The sequence below is a fragment of the Jaculus jaculus genome, chromosome 15 (assembly GCF_020740685.1).
Source record: "Jaculus jaculus isolate mJacJac1 chromosome 15, mJacJac1.mat.Y.cur, whole genome shotgun sequence".
NCBI classification, from domain to species: domain Eukaryota; kingdom Metazoa; phylum Chordata; class Mammalia; order Rodentia; family Dipodidae; genus Jaculus; species Jaculus jaculus.
Genome location: NC_059116.1, coordinates 36105574 through 36129894, shown reverse-complemented (window position 1 = coordinate 36129894; position 24321 = coordinate 36105574). Strand labels below are relative to the sequence as shown.

The window sequence follows — 24321 nt, the reverse complement described above, 5'->3', positions numbered from 1 at the left end:
TTTTTTTTTTTTTTTTTTTTTTGAGGCAGGCTGTCTGTAGCCCAGGCTGTGCTGGAACTCTGTAATCCCAGGCTGGCTTCTAACTCACAGTGATCCTCCTACCTCTGCCTCCCAAGTGCTGCCATCAAAGGCGTGCACCACCACACCACACCCTTATTTTTAAACTCTTGTTTATTTACAAGCAGGGAGAGATGAAGAGAGAATGGTCAGTGCCCACAGCTGCGGCAAACATGCATGTGCCACCTTTTTTTTTTTTTCTTCAAGGTAGGTTCTCGCTTTAGCCCTAGGCTGACCTGAAATTCACTATGTCTCAGAGTGGCCTCGAACTCACAGCAATCCTCCTACCTCTGCCCTCCGAGTGCTGGGATTAAAGGCATGTGCCACCATGACCAGCTTTCTTTTTTTTCTTCATTTTTTTTTAATTGACAACTTCCATAATTGTAAACAATATCCCATGGTAATGCCCTCCCTCCCCTCACTTTACCCTTTAAAACTCCACTCTCCATCATATCCCCTCCCCCTCTCAATCAGTCTCTCTTTTATTTTGATGTCATCCTCTTTTCCTCCTATTATGATGGTCTTGTGTAGGTAGTGTCAGGCGCTGTGAGGTCATGGATATCCAGGCCATTTTGTGTCTGGAGGAGCACGTTGTATGTAAGGAGTCCTATCCTTCCTTTGGCTCTTACATTCTTTCCACTACCTCTTCCATTTTTTTCTTTTCTTTTCTTTTCTTTTCTTTTCTTTTTCTTTTTTTTTTTAATATGGCTTTAGCCTTGTCTTTATCCCAATGACTGAGTTTGGGGCCCTCAAGGACAGGCTCTGCTCAGTAGCGCCATCCCCTGCCCGCACGCAGGAAATACAACTCCGCCCTAGATGCTGTAGCTTTATTCCTGGGTTGACATGGGTGATGGGGTAACATGGGCGGGTCACACAGGGAGTCACAGCTTCTTTGATGGAGCCAGGAAATGGCGTCAGCCTGCCTGGAGCGTGTGAGGACTATTGTGGGTGACAAGCTTGTGAGGTACAGTAAGGAAAGGTTCCAGGCTTGTCCCCAAGTGCATGGTCTGTGTGGTTACCCCGTGGGGAGCCGGGGGCGGTGGAGGCCTCCCCGTGCCATCAGTGGCCCTGCGCCTGCAGCCGTTGCATTTGCAAAATCTGGCTGAGAATCCTCTGCACATCTTCATCCATCTGGCCCTGGAAGGTGGGAGGCAGGAAACATCCACCCACCATGCCTCTAGCCTCTGCACAGCCCCCCTCACCAAAGCCCAAGGGGGCTGTTTTTGCAGAGATTCTCTCCCAAAGGGGGAAACTGAGGCCCCGGCAGCAGCAGAGGCACCTGGACGTGGAGCCAGGAGGCCAGGGCTCACCTGAATGGCATACAGGAGATGAGTCCGGTACAAAGCCACGACAGCCCCGTGTTCCCGGGCAGCCTCCTGTGGACATGGGGGAGGGATCAGGAAAGCCGGAGCCAGCGCTCACCTGGTTGTGGTGCGAGCTGGTCATCCAGCACTCAGTAGGCTGAGGCAGGAGGACTGGGCTGAGGTTGAGGCCGAATTGGGCTACAGAGTGAGACCCTGCCTCAAAACACCACCAAAAAGGGTGGGGGTGGGAGAAATGGCCCAACAGGTAAGGAATGTTTGTTCCACAAGAATGAGGATCTGAGTTTGAACCCCAAGCCCCATGTACAAAGTCAGGAGTGACCATGCTCTCCTGTAACCCCAGCACTGAGGAGGGGACAGCCAAGAGAATGGCTGGGGACTGCTGGTCAGCCAGTCTGACTGAAAAACAGTGATCTTCAGGCTCAGTAACATATTCTGTCTTATGGAAATATGTGGATGAGCAGTCGTGGACAATGACATTCTCTTCCTGCCTCTGAGCATGGAGCATGTGTGCACAGGGCACGTGTATCTGTACACACATGTGTATACACCATACACAACACATAATACACACAAAAAAAAAAAACCCACCAGAAAGCCTGGCATGGTGGTGCACGTCATGCCTTTAAACCCAGCACTTGAGAGGCAAAGGTAGGAGGATCAAGGTGAGTTCAAAGCTACTCTGAAACAACATAGTGAATTCCAGGTCAGCCTGGGTTAGAGTGAGACCCTACCTCAAAGACTAAAACAAAACAAACAAACAAACAAAAAAAAAACAGGTGGATGTGGTTGGCACATGCCTTTAATCCCCCAGCACTCAGGAAGCAGAGGTAGGAGGACTGCAGTGAGTTCCAGGCCACCCTAAGACTACATAGTGAATTCCAGGTCAGCCTGGGCTAGACAGACACCCTACCTCATTAAAAAAAAAAAAAAGGAAAAAAGAAAGAAAGAAAGGAAGGAAGGAAGGGAGGGAGGGAGGGAGGGAGGGAGGGAGGGAGGGAGGGAGGAAGAAAAAGAAAAGAGAGCTGGAGAAATGGCTTAGTGGTTAAGATGCTTGCCTTTGAAGCCTAAGGACCCAGGTTCCATTCCCCAGGATCCACATAAACCAGATGCACAAGATGAGGCATGTGTCTGGAGATTGTTTGTAGTGGCTAAAGGCCCTGGTGAGCCCATTCTCTCTTTCTCAATCTGCCTCTTTGTCTCTCTCTCTCACTTACTCCCTCCCTCTCTCAAGTAAATAAATAAATTAATTAAATCTTTTATAAAGATGCTGAGTATGGTGGCACACACTTTTAATCCCAGCACTCGGAAGGCAGAGGTAGGAGGATTGCCATGAGTTTGAAGCCACCCTGAGACTACTTAGTGAATTCTATGTCAGCCTGGGCTAGAGTGAAACCCCACCTCAAAAAAAAAAAAAAAAAGAAATTAAGAAGAAAGAGAGAATAAAGGTTGGAGAGATGGCCAGGCATGGTGGTGCATGCCTTTAATCCCAGCACTCAGGAGGCAGAGGTAGGAGGATCATGGTGAATTCAAGGCTACCCTGAGACTACATAGTGAATTCCAGGTCAGCCTGAGCTAGAATAAAACCCTACCTTGAAAAAACCAAAAAAAAAAAAAAAAAAAAAAAAAAAAGGTTGGAGAGATGGCTCAGCAATTAAAGGTGCTTATTAGCAATATTCGGCCAGACTTGGTTCTCCAGTACCCACGTAAAGCCAGATGCACAAAGTGACGTATGCGTTAAGAGTGCATTTACACTGGCAAGAGGTGCTGGGCGCCCATACACACACAAATGCACACAGGCATGCAAATAAACTGTTTGTTTTTTTTTTTTTTGGTTTTTCGAGGTAGGGTCTCACTCTGGCTCAGGCTGACCTGGAATTCACTATGTAGTCTCAGGGTGGCCTTGAACTCTTGGCGATCCTCCTACCTTTGCCTCCCGAGTGCTGGGATTAAAGGCGTGCGCCACCACGCCCGGCCCATAAACTGTTTTTAAAAAACATGGCCTGCCCAATTTTTGTTCCATCCTTGGAATGCACCAGCTGTGGCCCTCATGTCCCCTGTCCCCTGGAGCCTTTACCTCCAGCTGTTGCTGTAATGTCTTCACCTGGCCCCGCAGGGCCTCCACCTCTGTGCTGGCTGGGCTGGGTGGCCGCTCCTTCAGGGCCTCCTTAAGGGAGAATACTTCTTTCGACAGTTCTGTGATCTGTAGGAGAGACTGTGTGAGCCTGAGCTAGTGGCTGGAGACATGCTCAGGAAAGAAGCGAGGAATGGACGGGTGGGAAGATGGCTCAGCAGTTAGAGATGCTTGCTTGCCAGCCTGGGTTCAACTTCCCAGCCAGCCACATAAGTGCCTGGCATTCCTTTGTAGCAAGAGAGCCTAACACACACACACACACACACACACACACACACACACACACACACAAATTAAAATAAAATAAACATTAAATAAAAGACGTTGAACGGGGTGTAGTAGGTCACGTCTTTAATCCCAGCAGAGACAGAGGTGGGAGGATCATTGTGAGTTGTGAGTTCAAGGTCAGCTGAGTTTACATAGTGAATTACAGGCCAACCTCCACTAAAGCAAGACCCTACCTTGAAAAAAAAAAACAAAAACAAAGGGAGGGGTGCTGGAGAGATGGCTTAGCGGTTAAGGCACTTGCCTGCAAAGCCTAAGGACCCAGGTTATACTCTGCAGGTCCCACATATGCCAGATGCACCAGGTGATGAAAGCTCACAAGATAGCACACACATCTATAGTTTGATTACAGTTCCTGGAGGCCTCGTGCTTCAATTCTCTCTCTTTTTTGTATGATGGAGAATGGAGTTTCAAAGGCGAAAGTGGGGGGAGGGAAGGTATTACCATGAGATATTTTTTATAATAATGGAAGTTGTTAATAATAAAAAAATTGAAGGGAAAAAGAAAGAAAGCAAGCAAAAAACAAACAGCTGGCTTGTGGTGCACATCTTTAATCCCAGCACTTGGGAGGCAGAGGCTGGAGGATCTCTGTGAGTTGGAGGCCACCCTGAGACTACATAGTGAATTCCAGGTCAGCCTGGGCTAGAGTGACACCCTACCTCGAAACACACACACACACACACACACACACACACACACACACAAAAAAAAAAAAAAACCAGGGCTGGAGAAAGGTGGCTTATCAGAGAAGGCCAGGTATGAGACGCACAAGGTGGTATATGCATCTGGAGTTCATTTGCAGTGGCTCATTCTCCCTCTCTATCTGCCTCTTCCTCCCTCTCTCTCCTTCTCTCTCTCTCTTTCTCTCTCTCTCCCTGTCTTAAATAAATAAATAAATATTTAAAAAGGGGGGGGGGCGCTGGAGACATGGCTTAGTGGTTAAGGTGCTTACTTGCGAAGCCTAACAACCCGAGTTCAATTCCCCACTACCAATGTAAAGTCAGGTGCACAAAGTGGTACACGCATCTGGAGTTCATTTGCAGCAACTGGAGGCCCTGGCGCACCCATTCTCTTTGTCTCTCTTCTCTCTCTCTCTGCTTGCAAATAAATAACTAAAAATATAAAAAAAAAAAAACAGAAAAAGGAAAAGAAGTTGGGCGTGGTGGTGCACGCCTTTAATCCCAGCTCTTGGGAAGGAGAGGTAGTAGGATCGCTGTGAGTCTAAGGCCGCCCTGAGACTACACAGAAGAAGAGGAAAAGAAGGAAATCGTCTGCAAGATGACCTCCCAGTGAACGCAAAGGCAATTCCTCATGGAGTACAGCTCACCAGCTGTACCAGTGCAGACCTTGAGCTCAGAATGCTTCTTGTATTTTTATTGTTTAATTAAAAAATTTATTTATTTATTTATTTATTTTGGTTTTTCAAGGTAGGGTTTCAGTCTAGTCCAGGCTGACCTGGAATTCACTATGCAGTTTCACTAACTCACGGTGATCCTCCAACCTCTTCCTCCTCAGTACTGGGATTAAAGGCATGCACCACTACACCCGGCTATTTATTTGAGAGCAAGAAACAGGCAGAAAGAGAGAGAGAGAGAGAGGGAGAGAGGGAGAGATTGAGAAGGCCAGGGCCTTCAGCCTCTACAAATGAACTCGATGCATGTTCCATATTGCTCTTGGGGAATTGAACCTTGGTCCTTTGGCTTTGCAGGCAAACACCTTAACCACTGAGCCATCTCTCCAGCCCTTATTTATTTATTTTTACTTTGGTTTTTTGGAAGTAAGGTCTCAGTGTAGCCCAGGCTGACCTGGAATTCACTATGTAGTCTTAAGGGTGGCCTCAAACTCATGGCGATCCTCCTGCCTCTGCCTCTTGAGTGCTAGGGTTAATAGCATGTGCCACCATGCCTGGCTATTTTGTTTATGTTTTTAATGTTTATTTATTTATTTGAGAAAGAGGCAGATAGAAAGAATGGCATGCCAGGGCCTCCAGCTGCTGCAGAAGAGCTCTAGATGCATGTGCATCTGGCTTATGTGGGACCTAGGGAATTAAACCTAAGTATTTTGGCTTTGCAGGCAAGCAAAGCACCTTAACTGCTAAGCCATCTCTCCAGCACCCTATTTTTAAAATTACTTATTAATTTGCAAGCAGAGAAAGATAAAACACAGATAAACAGATACAGAATGGGAACACCAGGGTCTCCTGCCAGTGCAAAAAAAACTCCAGGTATATGCACTACCTCATACATCTAGCTTTACATGGGTACTGGGGAATCAAACTGGGGTCATTTGGCTTTGCAGGCAAACACCTTAAGCACTGACCATCTATCTTGCCCTGTTTTTTTTTTTTTTTTTTCAAGGTAGGATCTCACTCTAGCCCAGAACCTGGAACTTACTATGTAGTCTTAGGGTGGCCTTGAACTCATGGTGATCTTTCTACCTCTGCCTCCCGGAGTGCTGGGACTAAAGGCATGAACCACCACACCCAGGCTCAGCCCTGGTTTTTATGTGTTGTTGTTGTTCTGTGTGTGTGTGTGTGTGTGTGTGTGTGTGTGTGTGTGTTTTGGTTTTCGAGGTAGTGTTTTACTCTACCCCAGACTGACCTTGTATTCACTATGTAGTCTCAGGCTGGCCTCAAACTCATGGCAATCTTCCTACCTCTGCCTCCTAAGTGCTGGCATTAAAGATGTGCCACCACTTCCAGCAAATTCACATTTTGATGTTTACAAATAAAGTTTTAAAAAATGTTTTATTTTTATTTATTTGACAGAGTAAGAGGGAGAGGGAGAGAGAGAGAGAGAATGGGCACACCAGGGCCCCCAGCCACTCCAAACGAACTCCAGATGTGTGTGCCTCCTTGTGCATATGGCTAACGTGGGTCCTGGGGAATCAAACCTGGATCCTTTGGCTTTGCAGGCAAATGCCTTAACTACTAAGCCATCCCTCCAGCCCAAAACAAATAAAGTTTTATTGACACACAGTCCTCCCTGTGACAGGAGATGTCAGAGTGCTTATAAGACACTGTCTGTCCTATGGAGCAGCCAGTAGTCAGACTTTCTGGCCCTTCAGAGAAAAGGCTCTGTCCCCACCCTCTTGGATTCATTGTGGGCCCACTAGGAAACAGCAACTGGAGGAAGAGCAGGGTCTAAAGCCCTCTGGCTAAGCTGGACTGGGGTTAGAGAGCCCTGGAATGGAGTCTCCTGTCTAGAGAGTCCTGGAATGGGACAGTGAATTGAGACTGCTATACTGAGGTCCCATGTTCGATTCCCTGGTACCTACCCATGTAAAGCCAGAGGCACAAAGTGACAAATATGTCTGAAGTTCTCTGTCTCTGTCTCTCTCACACACACACTCTCTGGGCCAGGTGTGGTAATGCACACCTTTAGTCTCAGCACTCAGGAGGCAGAAGTCAGACGATCACTGTGAGTTCAAGGCCACCCTGAGACTAAACAGTGAATTCCAGGTCACTCTGGGTTAGAGTGAGACCGTACCTCAAAATAAGCAAACAAACAAAAGAATAGAATTTGGGGGCTGGGCAGATGGCTCATTCTTGAGACTCATGTTTGAGTCCCAGAACCCACACAATACTGGGCATGGGTTGTGTTTCTGCAACCCCAGTGCTGGGGTGTTGGAGACAGGAGGATCCTGGAGCTCATGGCCAGCCAGTCTTGCCAAACTGATGAGCTCTGGGCCAGTGAGAGTCCCTGCCTCAAAGGAGGTGGGCAGTGTTCCTGAGGAGGACACCCAAGGTTGTCCTCTGGTCTCCACACGCGCGCACACACACGTGCACATGTGCACACACAGACATGCAGAAAAAGAAAAGCTCAACACAAGGTGAGCTATCAGCAGCCACCGTGGCTCTAGCTGAGACCCTATCCTTCACTGTGCCTCAGTTTCCTATCTGGGAAGGGAACTGATTTCACAAGAACTGTTTACCGGGGACAATTGTAGGTTCTCTCCAACCTCTGCTCAGTGAGGGATGCCAACCGGATGTGGAAGGAGAGCACCCACCTTCTTGTCTTTTTCCTTGGCCTTGTCCAGGGCTTCCTGGGCACGGCTCTGGGCCTGGCGTGCCCTCTCAGCCTCTGACCGGAGGCCCCGGAGCTGCTGCTCGGCGGTAGCCAGCTGGGCCTCAGCTGCGTGCCGCTCACTCTTCATGAACAGGGCCTCCCGCTGCACCTGGGGCCCAAACCCATGTGTGACTCTTGGGACATTTAAAGGCTTGGACCCCAGGGATCATCTCACCACATTCTGAAGACATTCAATTCTATACCAACCACGAGGAAGGCAATGGATTTCCACTAAGCCCTTTAGACATTCTGACCATGTTATACACTGCTGGCCTATTGGCTGTGTGTCCGTGTACTAGTGATTTAACCTCTCTGTGCCAGTTTCACTACAGGGAAAATGAAGATATTAATAGCCACCAGCACAGGCCTGTGGCCCCAGTTACTGGGGAGGCTGAAGCAGAAGGGTCACAAGTTCAAGGCCTGTGTGGGCTACAGAGTCAGCTCATGGCTAACATGGGCTACTTAAAGGGATCCTGTCTCTCAAAATACACAAACAGCTCATAAGGACATTTTTTAATGATATGGTCCAAAACACCATATGGATAGATGGACGGTCAAATGGGTAGACAGATGGTTGGGTGGATGGATACATGGGCGGATGAGTGCATGGATGGATGGACAGACAAGTGGGTGGGTGGGTGGGTGGTGGATGAGTAGATGGATGTATGGGTGGATGAGTGAGTGGATCGATGGGTGGATGAAAGGATGGATGGAGGGAAGGGTGGGTGGTTGGACAGGTGGGTGGGTGGGTAGATGGCTGAATTGGTGGGTGGATGGATGGGTGGTTGATGAATGAGTGGTTAGATGGATGTATGGGTGGATGGATGTTTAGATTGATGCGTGGGTGGGTGGATAAATGGCTGGGTGGATGGATGGGTTAATTGATGGAAGGATGGTTAGATGCAAAGATGGATGGTTTGAATAGATGGGTGCATATGCATGGGTAGGTGTATGGATGCAACAATGGATGGATGGGTGAGTGCCTGGGAGAGAGGGTGGGTGGATGGGGGTGGATCAATGAATGGGTGGATGCAGGGGTGTGTGGATTATGTACGGTTGGATGGTTGGATGGATGCATGGGTGAGTGGATGTGTGGGTTGTCGGATGGTTGGTTGATTGGTTGGTTGGATGGATGGACGGATAGATGGATGAATGAATGGATGCATGGTTGGATGGATGGGTGGATGTGTGGGTGGTTGGATGGGTGGATGTGTGGGTTGTTGTGTGGTTGCTTGGATGGCTGGCTGGGTGGTTGGATGGCTGGATAGATGGATGCTTGCGTGGGTGATGGGTGGATGCATGAGTGGGTGGGTGGATGAGGGATTACTGGGCTCACCTGGAAGACCTCGGCGCTGGTCTTCTCGTGCTGCCGGCTGAGCTCTTGGAGCCGCCGCTCCAGCCGCGCCACCTCAGCCCGCAGACTGTCGGCCTCGCGCTCTCGCCCAGCGCCGCGTTCCCGCTCGCGCTCCAGCTCGGTGCGCAGCACCCGGGCCTCGTCCTCCGCCAGCAGCCGCGCGGCCAGGGCCTCGTCCAGCTGCTCCGCTGCCGCCTCCAGCCCGCGCAGCCGGGCATCCCGAGCGCGCAGGTCCTCGCGGGCCTGCTCCAGGGCCGCCCTCAGCTGCGCCACTGCCCCGGCCTCAGCCCCGGCCCGAAGCCGGCCCGCCTCCGCCTCCGCCGCTGCGCACCGGCCCCGCGCGGCCTCCAGTTCGGCCGCCGCCTCCCGCTCGCGTTCGCGCAGGGCTGCTTCGAGCCCGCGGATCCTGCGCTCCAGCTCGGCCTGCAGCTCCTCCGACGCCTCGGCTGCTCCGGGGTGAAGGACAGGGCCAGTGAGAACCTGCGGGGCCGTGGCCTCCGCTGCCGTGGCCTCCTCTTTTGTGTCCTTTGCTCCCGTGGCCTCAGTCCCCGTGGCCTCCTCTGACCTGGCCTTCCCTCTACTGGCCTCAGTCTCCGTGGGCTCCTCTGTCTTGGCCTTCCCTGTAGTGGCCTCCACACCTGAGGCCTCTGCTGTCGTGGCTTCATCTCTCTGGGCCTGTGCTCCTGTAGTCTTGGGGACCATGGTCTCCACATCAGTCACCACTGCACCTGTGGCCTCAAGTGCAGCATCCTCCACGTGTTTTGCCAGCATCTCGGGGCCTGCCTCGGCTTCTGTGGTGTCCTCTCCCCTGGTCTCTGTTCCTGGGGCGGCTGCTATTATTTCTGTGGCTTCTGTTCCTGTGGCGGTGGCTCCCTCCATTGTAACTGAAGTATCTCCTTCCTCTACAGCCTCTGTTTCTAGGACCTCAGGCTCCATGGCTTCTTTCTCCAGGGCCGCAGCTGGCCCCTCCTCATTCCCTGTGGCCTCCACATTGGGGGCTCTGTTTTCTGTAACCTCTGCTGCCATGTCTGCTGATCTTGCTTCTCCTTCTGCTGTGCCCTCTTTGGTCTCAGCTCCATTAGCCGTGGTTTCGGGAGCCACAGGGCCATTGAGTTTAGGGCTGTTCAGTCTGTTTTGGGTGGCCCTGGCCCCCGGGTCCTTGCAGTCCCCGTGGGCTGCTAGCTTTTCTCCCGGGAGGCTTGGTGGCTCCTGCTGCTCAAGCGCTTGCAGAGCCTCAGCGTGCTGCTGGCGGAGCTGGTTGAGCTCAGCGCGGAGAGACTCATAGAGGAGGAGAGGGACGACCTCACTGACTTCTACCTGAGCCTCCTCTTTTTCGAACTCCTCCAGAAGCTGGGATGGGGGGGTGCAGTCAGTTCTGCTAGTGCAGCCTCCGCACCTTCCTGCCCTCCCCAACCCTGGCGAACAGGCACCCACTGTTCAAGTCTCTCTGAGCCTCAGTTTCCCCACCTGGACCTTTTCCATGAGCTCCTGGTTCTGCCTGGTGAGCTGAGCCACCTGCTCCTGCAGGGAGGCCAGGAGTTCCTGGGCCGCTGGGCTCAGCCGCTGGGGCAGCAGAGCCTCGGCCCCTGGCAGGCGGGGACCAGAGTCAGGCATGGGGGGAACAGGAGGTCAGCATGGGGTTCCTGGAGCTGGCTCTACGGTCAAGGTCCTGCCTCCTGATCCCCCAGGACCAGGTAGGCAGAGGTGGGGGGTCAAGGTGGAGGACCCACTCGGACCCTATGTCTTACCTGGGAAGTCCGTCAGCTCGCCCTCCTCATCCTGCAGGGTGGCCACATCGTAGCTGGTGTTTTCCCGCTCATTCTGAGGATGGAGTACAGAGTCCAGCGTGGAGTCACACCCCCTAGCACCCCATCCCCTCCAAACTCCCAAAGGAGCTGGAGTCTTCATGCACCTACAGGATGCTCCATGAACTCCAGACCAGCTGTGGTTGTGTTTATTGATCATCGACAACTTCCTCCACCACCTTGTGTGTGTGCCAGGATGAACCCAGGGCCTTTGCACTGAGCCACAACCTCAGGCCTGCCTTCGAGTGTTTGCTTTTGGTGTTGTGAGACAATGCTTTGTAGCCCAGGCTGACCTGGAACTCATAATGTAACCCAGGATAGTCTTGAATGTGTGGCAATCCTCCTGTCTCAGCCTCGCAAGCACTGAGATTACAATGGTGTGACATCATGCCCAGCTCCTGGTTGTGGGTTTACTTATTGGCAGATTTTGGGGGTTATTTTGTTTGTTTTGATTTTTTTTTTTTTCTTTTGGAGACAGATTGCCTGGCCTCGAACTCACTATGTAGCCACGGATGACCTTGAAGTCCTGATGCTGCTGCTGCAGCCTCTTCTTCCGTGCTGGGATGACAAACCTGCACCACAAGCCGGGCTCTCCTGCTTTCGGTTTGAATATGAGAATGGAGGAGCACGGGTGTGTGACTGCCATATTTGTGAGTGTTTGAAGACTCGTCCATCATGGGCATGAGTGTATCTGTGTCTGTGTGTGTGGCTGGGGCTTGTGGGAATGGGCACGTGTGTGACACTGGGGTCATCTCCCTGAAGAGAGAGGTACCGCCCTGGCCCCGCCCACTCTGAAAGTCACGCCCCCAGCCCTGCCCTTGGCTCCACCCACTTCTGACTCTGGCCCCGCCTCCAGCCATACTCCTGCCCCTGGTTGACGACCCGCCCCCCCCCTTGTTGCCCCTCGCCCTGGACTCGCCCCACACCCGGCCCAGCCCACACTGGCTCCACCCACTTTCTGCAGGGCCCCGCCCTCACTCTAGCCCCACCCACGCGCAGACTCTGGCCCCGCCCCCACTCCTTGACCTGGCCCCGCCCGCACCCGGCCCCGCCCACAGCCCACCTCCAGCAGCGACAGGCGGCTCTGCAGACTCTCCACCTCGCGGCCCAGGCTCTCTTTCTCCTGCTGCTCGTCCGCCAGCATCTGCTGCAGCTCCTGCACCTGCGGGCGGGCGGGCTCAGCGCCTGGGGACCCCGGATCTCCCTCCCTCCCGCCCGCCCTGCCGCGCCTACCTGTCTCTCCAGACTGTGCACCGAGCTGACCTCGGCCTCCGGGGGCTGCGGGACGGGCGGACAGACGGACGGCTCTCGCCCGCACTTATGGAGCGCCTGCTGCATACCAGCTCTGCCCACATCCACCATCTCGCTTACTCCTCCACTGCCCAACACCCTGTCCCAGGGCTACTCGTTCATTCGTTCGCTCACTCGCTCTGACATCCATTCATCAAGTCAGTACTTATCCCTCACCCACTCTGCACGACACTCCCCCATGCCTGTCCACCCTCGTGGGCTTGTGGCCAGCAGGGCACAGGCACAAAAAAATCAGTGAAGGTGATACTGTGGGTGGAAACCAGGGAGATTGAGAAGGGAGGACAAATCTAGATGGAGTGGGCAAAGAAGTCTCTAACAGTAAAGGACCTGAGGGAGGAGCCGCTGGGACAGCAGGTGCTGAGGTCCTGGGGCAGGACTGAGCCTGCTGTGTGGGACGGACATTGAGGGGGCTCTGGTGGCTGGAGCAAAGGAAGGAAGGAGGAGGGGATTGGGGTACTCCTTGCGACCCAGGCAGACGCCTGACCTCCAGCTTCTTCTGCTCCTTGTGCTGTTCCAGGCCTCGGATCTTCTGCAGAAGCCGGCCTCTCTCTTGCCGCAGGCGTACGATTTCCTCATAGGCCTCCTGGTCATCCTGTCCCCTCCCCGCACAGGACCCTGGCTTAGGTCAGGCCCAGGGCTGCGCCATCCCCTATCTGAGGAAAAGGGTTCCCATCTCCCCACGGGGGCCATCCACCGCACCCCATCGCTCACCGGGACGGGGATCCCGGCCGGAGGTGGGGGTGCCTTCCGCTTCTTGGGGGCCTCTCGCTTTTCATGACTGGACACTGAGTTCTGGGGGGGCAGAGGGTGGACAGGCACAAGAGACCCATGCCAGTGTCCAGCTAGCTCACAGACCTCAGTGTCCCAGCTCCACCATCACTTCCTGATTTTACCCCTACCAGCTGCCTCCCCCCCCCCCCAGCCCCATCTCCTCAGGACCTCCACACAGCTTGCAGCCACACTTGGTGGCAGTGTGCCCCGGAGTCAAATTCTTTCCAAATACTTTTGTTGTTATTTGTTTTGTTTTTCAAGGTAGCATCTTGCTCTAGCCCAGGCTGACCTGGAATTCACTCTGTGGTCTCAGGGTGGCCTTGAACTCATGGTGATCCTCCTACCTCAGCCTCCCGACTGCTGGGATTAAAGGCATGCACAACCACGCCCGGCTTCCAAACACTTCTTTAAGGGTAAAACCTTAGGTGAGCCAAACTTCTTTCTCACAGAGCTTGGGGAAAGTGAGGGTGTGCACAGAGGAAAGACCCATTCCCTCCTTCCAGACCGTACCTGGGACGAGGCCTCTCCGGAGTCATCCTCTAGGGAGGAGGGGAAAGGAAAGAGTGTCAGGGGCACGGTCCGAAGCTCTAGAAGAGCTTCAGTTCAAGTCCCCAGGCTGTTAGGTGATTTTTTTTTTTTTTTTTTGAGGTAGGGTCTCGCTCTAGCCCAGGCTGACCTGGAATTAACTATGTAATCCCAGGCTGGCCTCGAACTCATGACAGTCCTCCTACCTCTGCCTCCTGAGTGCTGGGATTAAAGACATGCACCAGTATGTCCACCTGAGTTTTTTTTTTTTTTTCAAGACAGGGTCTCACGCTGTAGCCCAGACTGGTCTCCAATTCAGATCCCCCTGCCTCAGCCTCCCAAGTGTGCGGGGGACCAGAGATGTGCACCCACGTTTCACCTCAACATCAGGTATTTTAAGGAACCCACTGTGGGCAGAATGCTATGAGGTGACCCTGAAAGGCAGCTGTGGGAATTCCAGAATGGGGTGGGTGGACCAATTCTTAGGAAAAACAAAGTTCGAAGTGTGAGAATGACCCAGGAAATGAAGGTGGACACCCAGCCCACTGCTCTGGGGCTTCTTGACATTGTCCTGATCAGGGGAGCCAGGAAACCTCCCACCACTCAGCAGGTAGGGGTACGCTAGAGCTAGCAGTCATAGGAAAATAAAGGGTGACCAGAAACTGAACTCTGGGGAGTGGGGTTTGCATACCACTGGGTAGAGAGGGCCTCTGGGCCGCGTCTTGTAGAAGCTGGAGGATGAATTTGTCCCCTGCCAACACTCCATAGTGAGTTGCATCCTGGCCCAGTGCGTCCGTGATGCTTGGGTGGGCCCCGCCTTGTAGTAACACCTCCACGGTTTCGGGGCTGCCCCCCTCACAGGCCAGCATCAAGGCTGTCCTGTCAGGGAAGGATGCCAATCCCTAGTCCCTCCTCTACACCCAGGCCAGGAGAAGGAGAGGGAGGCTGACTAGGTCCCCCAGCACAGAGAGGTCAAGCAAGACACTTGCTGCAGGCCACACAGCACATGATGGAAGGGTTGAGATGGGAACTTCTCACCTGCCTTGCAGATCCTGGTGATTTGCCGCAGCCCCCTGCCGTAGGAGCAGGCGGCAGAGATCTGTGTGACACATCTGAGCCGCTATGATGAGGGGCGTGGCACCCGACTGGTGGGGGGAGGGGATGAGGTGGCATGAGATGCTGACCCTGGGAGGTTGGGGGGACCTATGATTACCCTTGTGTGCACCCTACACCTTCTCACACCATGCAAGGATCCCAGGAGCTCACCCGATCTCGGGGGTTGAGGTGAGCCTTGAAGGAGCATAGCATCTCTGAGCAGGAGAGACAGCCACCAGCCGCTGCAGGAGGAGAGATAGAAAGAAAGAGGGAGGGAGGGAGGAAGAGAGAGAGAGGTGTTGCATACCTGTGATTTCTCACTTTTTTTTTTTTTTCAAGGTAGGGTCTTGCTCTAGCCAAGGCTGACCTGGAATTCACTATGTAGTCTTAGGGTGGCCTCCAACTCACCATGATCCTCCTACCTCTGCCTCCGGAGTGCTGGAATTAAAGGCTTGTGCCACCACCCCCCGGCTTGACTTCTCACTTTTTAAAAATATTTATAGCAGGGCGTGGTGGCGCAGGCCTTTAATCCCAGCACTCGGGAGGCAGAGGTAAGGGATTGCCGTGAGTTTGAGGCCACCCTGAAACTACATACTTAATTCCAGGTCAGCCTGGGCCAGAGTGAGACCCTACCTTGAAAAAAACTAACAAACAAACAAAATTATTTTGGGAGAGAAAGAAAGAGACAACAGGCACTCTAGGGCCTCCAGCCACTGCAGACAACTCCAGCTGCATGAACCCCTTGTGTACAAGTGCAACATTGCACACTTGCGTCACTGTGCATCTGGCTACGCGAGACCTCGAGATTCAAACATGAGTTCTTTGGCTTCGCAAGCAAGCACCTTAACCACTAAACCATCTCTCTCTCCAGCCCCTTGATTTCTCACTTTAAAAAATATATATTATTTATTTATTTATTTACTTGAAAAAGAGGTAGAGTGTGTGTGCGTGTGTGTGTATGTGTGTGTGTGTGCACACGAGAGAGAGAGAGAGAGAGAGAGAGAGAGAGAGAAAGGGCGCACCACGGCCTCCAGCCACTGCAAATGAACTCCAGACGCACGCGCTCCCTTGTGCATCTGGCTTATGTGGGTCCTGGAGAATCGAACTGGGATCCTTTGGCTTTGCAGGCAAATGCCTTAACCACTAAGCCATCTCTCCAGCCCTTTTCAAAAAAATGTATTTTATAGCCGGGCATGGTGGCACACGCCTTTAATCTTAGCACTTGGGAGGCAGATGTAGGAGGATCACCATGAGTTCATGGCCGCCCTGGGACTACAGAGTGAATTCCAGGTTAGCCTGAGCTAGAGTGAGACCCTACCTCAAAAAAAGCAAACAGGGCTGGAGAGATGGCTTAGCAGTTAAGCGCTTGCCTGTGAAGCCTAAGGACCCCGGTTCGAGGCTTGGTTCCCCAGGTCCCACGTTAGCCAGATGCACAAGGGGGTGCATGCGTCTGGAGTTCGTTTGCAGAGGCTGGAAGCCCTGGCGCGCCCATTCTCGCTCTCTCCCTCTATCTGTCTTTCTCTCTGTGTCTGTCGCTCTCAAATAAATAAATAAATAAAATTTTTTAAAAAAGCAAACAAACTATACATACATACATACATATACACATACATATATACATATATATAATTTACTTGGGAGAGAAAAAGGGAGAGAGAGAGAAAACGGTCACACCAGGGAGATTTCTCACTTTTTGTTTTTGCCACTGGGTCTCATTATGGAGCCCATAATAGCCTGAAACTCATCCTTAGCCAAGACTGGCTTTGGATTAACAATCCTGTGGCTTCAGTTTCAGCCTGGGATGTGGTGTCTCCCAATTGGAGATGCCATCAGTCTGTAAGCCCCTGCTATCCTCTGGTCTCTGCCCCCCCACTTGGGTTCAGACACATGTGGCCACACCCAGCTGTTTACATGGGTCTTGGGAGGCCTAGCTTGGTGGTTTCTAGGTCAAGAGGTCCTTTTGCTTACAGGATGAGTGCTTTTAACCGCTAAGCCACCTCCCAAGTCCCCTACATACATTTTTTTTTTGAGACAATCTCTCATTGGTCCTTAAGCCACCAGTTAGACTAGACTGGCTGGACAAAGGACTCTAGGGATCCTCCTGTCTCCTCCTCCTAGAGCTGGGGTTACAGGTGTATGCCATCTCGCCTGGCTTTTGTTTTGGTTTACTAAGGGAGGGTCTTGCTCTAGCCCAGGCTGACCTGGAATTTACTATGTAGCCCAGCCTGGCCTTGGTCCTCCTATTTCTGCCTCCCAAGTGTGGGGATTAAAGTTGTGTACCACCGGGCTGGAGAGATGGCTTAGCGGTTAAGCGCTTGCCTGTGAAGCCTAAGGACCCCAGTTCAAGGCTCGATTCCTCAGGACCCACCTTAGCCAGATGCACAAGGGGGTGTACTTGTCTGGAGTTTGTTTGCAGTGGCTGGAGACCTTGGTGTGCCCATTTTCTCTCTCTCTCTCTCTCTCTCTCTGCCTCTTTCTCTCTCTGTCTGTTGCTCTCAAATAAATAAATAAACAATTTTTTTAAAAAAGCTGTGCGCCACCAAGCCTGGCTCATCTACTTTTTAAAATATATATATATATTTATTCATTAGAGAGAGAGTGAGAGAAAGAGGAAGATACAAAGAGAATGGGCACACCAGGGCCTCCAGCCAATACAAATGAACTCTAGACACATGCTCCACCTTGTGCATCTGGCTTGTAGGTACTAGGGAATTGAACCTGGGTCCTTAGGTGTTGTAGGCAAGCACCTTAACTACTAAGCCATCACTCCAACCCTTACCTGGCTTTTTAAAAATGTGTAAGTCTAGGGGTTAAACTCAGGGCAAAGCAAGCGCTTTACTGACTGAGCCATCTCCCCAGTTCCCACCCACTACTTTGGGGTCAGGGCCAGCATGGAGGCCCAGTTGAGATGGGTCCATGGCTTCCTGAATCCCTGGGTTCAATCGCAGCATGCTGACCTCTGATGAACCAGAAAGATGCATTATTCACTGAACATACTCAAACTCAGTACCTAGAATAGGGCTAGAGAGATAGCTCAGGAATTAAGGGGCATGTTTACAAAGTCAGCCAACCCAGGTTCAGTTCCCAAGCCACCCACTTAAGCCAGATGCAAAAAAAAAAAAAAAAAAAAAAAGGCAAAACATCTCATATTTGGTTTGCAGTGGCAAGAGGCCCTGGTGCGTGTACACACACACACACACACACACACACACACACACACACAGATATACACACACACTTGCAAATAAAATAATTAAAAAGAAAAAAACAGGACCGGAAGGCTGAAGAGATGGCTTAGAGGTTAAGATGCTTGCCTGCGAAGCCTAAGAACTTGTGTTCTCATCTCCAGGTCCCAGATAACCAGATGCACAGTGATGCAAGCATGCAATATCACACATGCACTGCCGCCTGCTTCTACAGCAGAGGGCTGCCACAAATCACCAGGATCTGCAAGGCAGGTGAGAAGTTACCATCTCAACCCTTCCATCATATGCTGTGTGACCTGAAGCAAGCTTTACCTCTCTGTGCTAGGGGACCTAGTCAGCCTCCCTCTCCTTCTCCTGGCCTGGGTGTAGGGGAGGGAATGAGGATTGGCATCCTTCCCTGATAGGACAGCCTTGATGCTGGCCTGTGAGGGGGTCAGCCCCGAAACCGCGAAGGTGTTACTACAAGGCGGGGCCCAGCACGGCATCGTGGATGCGCTGGATGCAGGCCTCTGGCGTTCACAGTGGCTGAAGCCCTGACATGCCTATTTTCTCTGCCACTTTCTCTCTCTCTCCCAAAATAAATAATAACAAACCAGCACATACACTGAGCAGGGGCATCGCTGCCGCCAGGTGACAGTAGACCCCCAACCAGATGAATGTAGGCAGAGACCCAGGCTCCAAGCAAGCCCATGGCCGTCTCTCCTTAGGAACTGGTGGTTTCTGTCCTGGTGAGGGCTGATGGGCTGATTCTGGCTCGAGAAGTGGTCTTGGATGTGATGGGTTCCCTGAGATGTCCTGGAGCACCCTGCACTGTCCCTTGGACAGGTCAGGCACAAGAGGCAGAGCCCTGGGGTCTACAGATCTGGGTTCCCAAACTTCATCTGTTCAAGGAAGCAATGGGGCTCTGGTTCAAGGAGACCAAGGTTCAAGCTGGGCCTGGGAGCTGTCACCCAGACCAGACATGAGGATGAAGGCAGCTCAGGATCAAATCCCCAGAACTCACATAAAGCTGGACAGTCTTGTGAGGGTCTGTAAGCCCAGAGTACCCAAAGGTAGGTGGCAGCAGAGACAGGAGAATCTTCTGGAAGTTCTTGGGCCAGAGCCCGTGAACATAGCAGGGAGCATCAAAGCCCCTTCATCAAGCCTGGTGGAAGGTAAGCACTGCCTGAGGTTGTCCTCTGACCTCCACACTTGGACCATGGCACGTGCACTCCAGTAAGCATGTGTGTAGGTGGACTCATCAAAAGAAGAAATATGTGGATTGGAGGGATGGCTTAGCGATTAAGGCATTGGCTGCAAAACCAAAGGACACAGCTTTGATTCCCCAGGACCCATATCAGTACAAGGGGGACAAATGTCTGGAGTTCATTTGCAGTGACTGGAGGCCCTGGTGCACCCATTCTCTCTCTCTCTCCCTCTTTCTCTGTCAAATAAATTAAATTAAATTTTAAAAAGTGCCGGGCATGGTGGCACACGTCTTTAATCCCAGTACTCAGGAGGCAGAGCTAGGAGGATCACAGTGAGTTCAAGGCCACCCTGAGTCTACATAATGAATTCTATCTAGGTCAGCCTGGGCTAGAGCAACACCTTACTTCAAAAAAAAAAAAAAAAAAGAAAGGAAAAGAAATATGAACCAGATGTGGTGGCATATGCCTTTAATTCCAGCACTTGGGAGGCAGAGGTAGGAGGATCGCTTTGAGTTCAAGGCCACCCTGAGACTACATAGCAAATTCCAGGTTAGCCTGGGCTAGAATGAGACCCTAACTTGAAACACCAACATAAATAAATAAATAAATAATACAGCTGAGTGTGGTGGCACATGCCTTTAATCCCAGCGCTTGGGAGTCAGAGATAGGAGAATTACCCTGGGTTCCAGGCCACTCTGAGACTACATAGTGAATTCCAGGTCAGCCTGAGCTAGAGTCAGACCCTACTTCGGAACCCCCTCCCCCCAAAAAGATGAAAGGAGCGGCGGTACACTAGTCCCAGCACTCAGGAGGATGAGGCAGGAGGATCACCATGAACTCCACACCAGGGGTAGAGTGACAGCCTAGAATGGATAGGGAGGGCTGTGGTCGTGGTCATCAGTAGAGTGACAGCCTAGAACCCACAGTGAGGGCTGGGGGCGTGGTCAAAGGTAGAGTGACAGCCTAGAACCTACAGTGAGGGCTGGGGGTGTGGTCAAAGGTAGAGTGACAGCCTAGAACCCACAGAGAGAGTTGGGGGTGTGGTCAGCAGTAGAGCTTCAGTTTGTCTTGCAAGTACCCCAGTCCCATTTCTAGCACTCTGCAAGAGTAAGGATGGAAGAGAACTCTGGTTCCATGGTTAAATGTGTTTGCTTGCAGAGCCTGTTGTCTGGGTTCAAGTCCCCTGTCCCCGGGTAAAACCAAAGTGGTGCATACATCTGGTGATCATTTGCAATGATAAGAGGCCCTGGAGCTCTCATTCATTTTCTCTAATTAATAATTTTTAAAAATTCAAAAAATGAAAAAAGGCTGGAAGGATCTCTTAGTGGTTAAGGCACTTGACTGCAAAGCCAAAGGATCCATGTTTGATTCTCCAGGACCCATGTAAGCCAGATGCACAAGGTGGTGCATGCATCTGGAGTTCGTTTGCTGTAGCTGGAGGCCCCAGTGTGCCTATTCTCTCTCTGTCTCTCAAATACATTAAAAAAAATTTGGGGGGGGGGCTGGAGAGATGGCTTAGCGGTTAAGCGCTTGCCTGTGAAGCCTAAGGACCCCAGTTCGAGGCTCGGTTCCCCAGGTCCCACGTTAGCCAGATACACAAGGGGGCGCATGCGTCTGGAGTTCGTTTGCAGAGGCTGGAAGCCCTGGCGCGCTGGTTTTCTCTCTGTCTCTCTATCTGCCTCTCTTTCTCTCTGTCACTCTCAAATAAATAAATAAAAATGAACAAAAAAATATTTAAAAAATTTTTTTAAGGAAGAAGAGAAGAAAGGAAGGAGAACCTGAGGGAGAGTGAAGAAGAGAAGCCCCAGGTTCTCTCCAGGTAGGGAGCAGAACCCTGGCCTGGCACCATCTGAGCCATGGAGGGCAGGGCTGGGCTGCACCCACCTGCGTGGTGAAGGGCGGTCCACCCACTGCTGTCCTCGACGTCCACCACACAGGAAGCCTGGGAAGGAGGGATGGTCGTGTGAAGCAGAGCCCTATCTTCTGGTCACCTTATTTCTCGGGGTCCCTCTTACCCCCTTGTATTCTGACTTCTTGGGCACTTTGTCTCCCCTTCCTTCCCCTCTTCCTTAGGGAGCCCTTCTCCCATCCCCTCAATTAACCCTGCTTCCCTGGCAGTTAGTGACCCAGTGGACAAGGCTTGGCATGGTGTGCAGCTATGGCTCAGCAATGAGGGCTCAGGACCTGTAGGAGTTGCTTGAGGCACTGAGGGTGGCCATACTTGGCGGCCAGATGTAGGGCACTGTAACCTGCAAGAGATGGGTGAAAGTATCCAGGTGTGCTAGGAGTTCCCAGTTGTTCTCCAAAAGCCTGAGGTTCCCATGTCTCCCAAACCCCAGCTACTTCTGTAAAACTTGGAGCTCTGTGGTCAGGAACTCTTGAGCCTCAAGGAGTCCTTGCTCCACCCAACCCCATTTCTGCTCTACACCTACCTATCTGCTCCTCAAACTCCTTTGCTCCCATTATCCCCCATGTGCTCTTTTTTTAATTTGCATTTTTGTTTGTTTGCTTGTTTTTCAAGGTAGGGTCTCACTCTAGCCCAGGCTGATCTGGAATTCACTATGTAGTTTCAAGGTGGCCTTGAACTCAAAGTGATCCTCCTACCTCTGCCTCCTGAGTGCTGGGATTAAAGATGTGGAGCTGGAGAGATGGCTTAGCAGTTAAGCACTTGCCTGTGTAGCCTAAGGACCCTGGTTCGAGGCTCAGCTTGGCTCGATTCCCCAGGACATACGTAAGCCAGATGCACAAGGTGGCGCATACATCTGGAGTACATTTGCAGTGGCTGGAGGCCCTGGTGCATCCATTCTCTCTCTACCTGCCTCTTTATCTCTTTGTCTGTCACTCTCAAATAAATAAAAATAAACAACCAAAAAAGAAAGATCTGCACCACCGCAGCTGGCTTTAATTTATTATTATTACTTATCAGACAGACAGAGGGAGAGAGAAATGGCATGCGCCACCTTGTGCACATGTGTACGCTTGCGACACATTGTGTGTCTGGCTTACATGGGAACTGGAGAGTGGAATGTGAGTCCTTAGGCTTCACAGAAAAGTGCGTTAACTGCTAAGCCATCTCTCCAACCCTGTTTGTTTGTTTGTTTGTTTGTTTGTTTGTTTGTTTGTTTAAAAACAGGGTCTCATGTAGCACAGGCTGGCCTTTAATCTGCTATGTAACTAGAATTCTTGATCCTCCTGTATCCATATCCCGGATGCTGGGATGACAGGAGAGTGCCACCAAGCCTGGTTCATGTGGTGCTGGGGATGAACCCATGGGCTTCACGAATGCTAGGTAGGTGCTATACTCACTGAGTCACAGCCCTATGCCTGACCCTGAGGTCTTGAAGCGGGAAGTGGCTGGACACCTGCTTGGTGCTCAGCTCGCCCCACTGGGGTCCTGCCGGGCATACCTGCTCCATCCATACTCATTACATTGGCGCCTTGTGCCAACATGACCTCCAGGCAGCCAGCTGCACCCCTCATGGCTGCCAGGTGGAACCTAGAGGTTAGAAATCAGGGGTCAGCCTCAGTTTAGCCTCCCCCAGCCACCTCAGCTCCAAGGGCTTGGGCACTCACGCTGACTTGCCCTCGGGGTCCAGTTTGGTGGGCACGAGCCCCTTGTGGGTGATGAGTGTGGCCACTCGGGCCACGTCGTCGTTTTCCACAGCCTGCAGCAACCTCTGGTCACTTTTCCCCCAGTCCTGGCCCTGTGGGTGACACGCAGTGGTGTGTGGCGCCGGGTAGACCACTGTCCCCTTCATACTCCCGCTCCCCACCAAGGGGGTGAGTGCTTCAGGCTCTCACCTACCCAGCCCTGGGCACTTGCCTGGCGCCTGCCTCTGGCTGCCGGCTTCGGGATGGGGCAGGGACCGCAGGGTGGGCAGGAGCCTAGGTCGGTGGGGCTGAGCCGGAGCTGCGGGGGAAGGTGATCCTGGGCGAAGGGACTGAGACAGTGTCTCCCAAGCCTTCACCCCTGGGCCCACCACCCCAAACCCAACTTGGTCGGTATATATTTTCCAAAACATTGTCCCCACAAGACCCTCATCGTCCCACAGTCCAAAGCCACCATCACGAGCCATATTTTCTTTTTCTTTTCTGAGACAAGGTCTCTTGTAATCCAGGCTGGCTTTGAACTCCTGATCCCCCTGCTTCCACCTCCTTAGTACTGAAATGACAGATGTGCACCGCTATGCCCGATCTAAGGGGTGTGAGGCTGGAACCCAGGGGTTCCTGCATGCTAACGCTATGCATGAGCTCCACGCACTGAGCTCCTGCCGCAGGCTTCAAGACTTTATTTTAATTTAATTATTTAGTGCAAATCTTACTCTTGAGCCCAGGCTGGTTTGGGATTTAAGGTCCTCAACCTTCCCAGTGCTGGATGACAGTGTGGCTCACAGCCCCGTTCACTTTTCTCAAATGATCCTGAGTCTCCACTGACCCCTAGGAGTCACTATCCATGTCACTTCAATGCCACCTTGTGTCATCTGTCCTTCCACAAGGGCCCTGCAAGGCTACCCCGCCCCTGAGGGTTTACGAGGCCTGAGCGGCAGAATTCCTCAAATGGGCTCTGAGGCTGGTCTCCACATGCCAGGACCTTATTCCAACATTAGAGCTCCAGGGACCCCTCCCCCCCCCAGAGTGTCCCCAGGAATGTCCCCAGTATTGTGTTCGTCCAAATGTCCCATCCGGGTCCCGCAGAGCCGCGCCCACCCCTCCCCCGACCCCTCCGCGCACATCTCCCCGGGGACTGCGTGAGGTGGGATGGGCCGAGGGGAGGACCGGAGGGAGGACTGCAGGGAAGATCGGAGAGAGGCAGGGGGAGGCCAGGGGGCAGGGAGCCGAGACCCCGCGCGCCCTACCGAGAACGAGGCGGCTGCGCACAGGCACAGCTGCTTCATGGCGTCCAGACGTGCTGCGGAGCGAGGTCCTGGGGGACGCCCGCCCCGCCCCCTCCCCTCTCCACCCCGCCCCCGCAGGAGCTCCAGACCCCGCCCCTCGGCACGATCACCTGTCTAGGCTCCGCCCATCCCGACACAACCCCGCCCCGTGGCTCCAGGCCACGCCCACCCAGACATCAGCCCCACCCCTCTCTAGGCCCGGTCCACGCTGACTCGTACCCAATCTCGGCTCCCGGTCCCGCCCTCATGCCTGGTGTTGGAGGAGGACCCCATCCCTGAGGGTCTGACCTGACTCACGGCAGGATGC

General features: G+C 52.5%; 1 protein-coding gene across 1 annotated transcript; it reads right to left on the bottom strand.

The window, feature by feature from the left end:
* Positions 1-869: 869 nt before the first annotated feature.
* On the bottom strand, positions 870-24054 carry Ankrd24 (ankyrin repeat domain 24). The gene is made up of 21 exons (XM_045134722.1): positions 23976-24054; positions 22943-23029; positions 22693-22823; positions 22527-22615; positions 21304-21368; positions 21004-21061; positions 14898-14968; positions 14670-14776; positions 14323-14510; positions 13617-13645; positions 13047-13127; positions 12820-12927; positions 12258-12302; positions 12088-12186; positions 10968-11040; positions 10687-10805; positions 9202-10569; positions 7807-7974; positions 3457-3582; positions 1368-1433; positions 870-1194 (listed from the first exon to the last, which is right to left on the bottom strand). The coding sequence occupies exons 1-21, from the start codon at positions 24012-24014 to the stop codon at positions 1117-1119; spliced, it is 3195 nt and encodes a 1064-aa protein (XP_044990657.1). The 5' UTR covers positions 24015-24054; the 3' UTR covers positions 870-1116.
* Between the last annotated feature and the right edge of the window lie 267 nt (positions 24055-24321).

Coding starts and splice junctions, on each gene's coding strand:
- Ankrd24 (XM_045134722.1), bottom strand. CDS start 24,014: ATGAAGCAGCTGTGCCTGTGCGCAGCCGCCTCGTTCTCG. Junction 13,128..13,616: donor CCGGAGAGGCCTCGTCCCAG/GTACGGTCTGGA, acceptor CTGCCCCCCCAG/AACTCAGTGTCCAGTCATGA. Junction 3,583..7,806: donor CCAAGGAAAAAGACAAGAAG/GTGGGTGCTCTC, acceptor TCTCTCCTACAG/ATCACAGAACTGTCGAAAGA.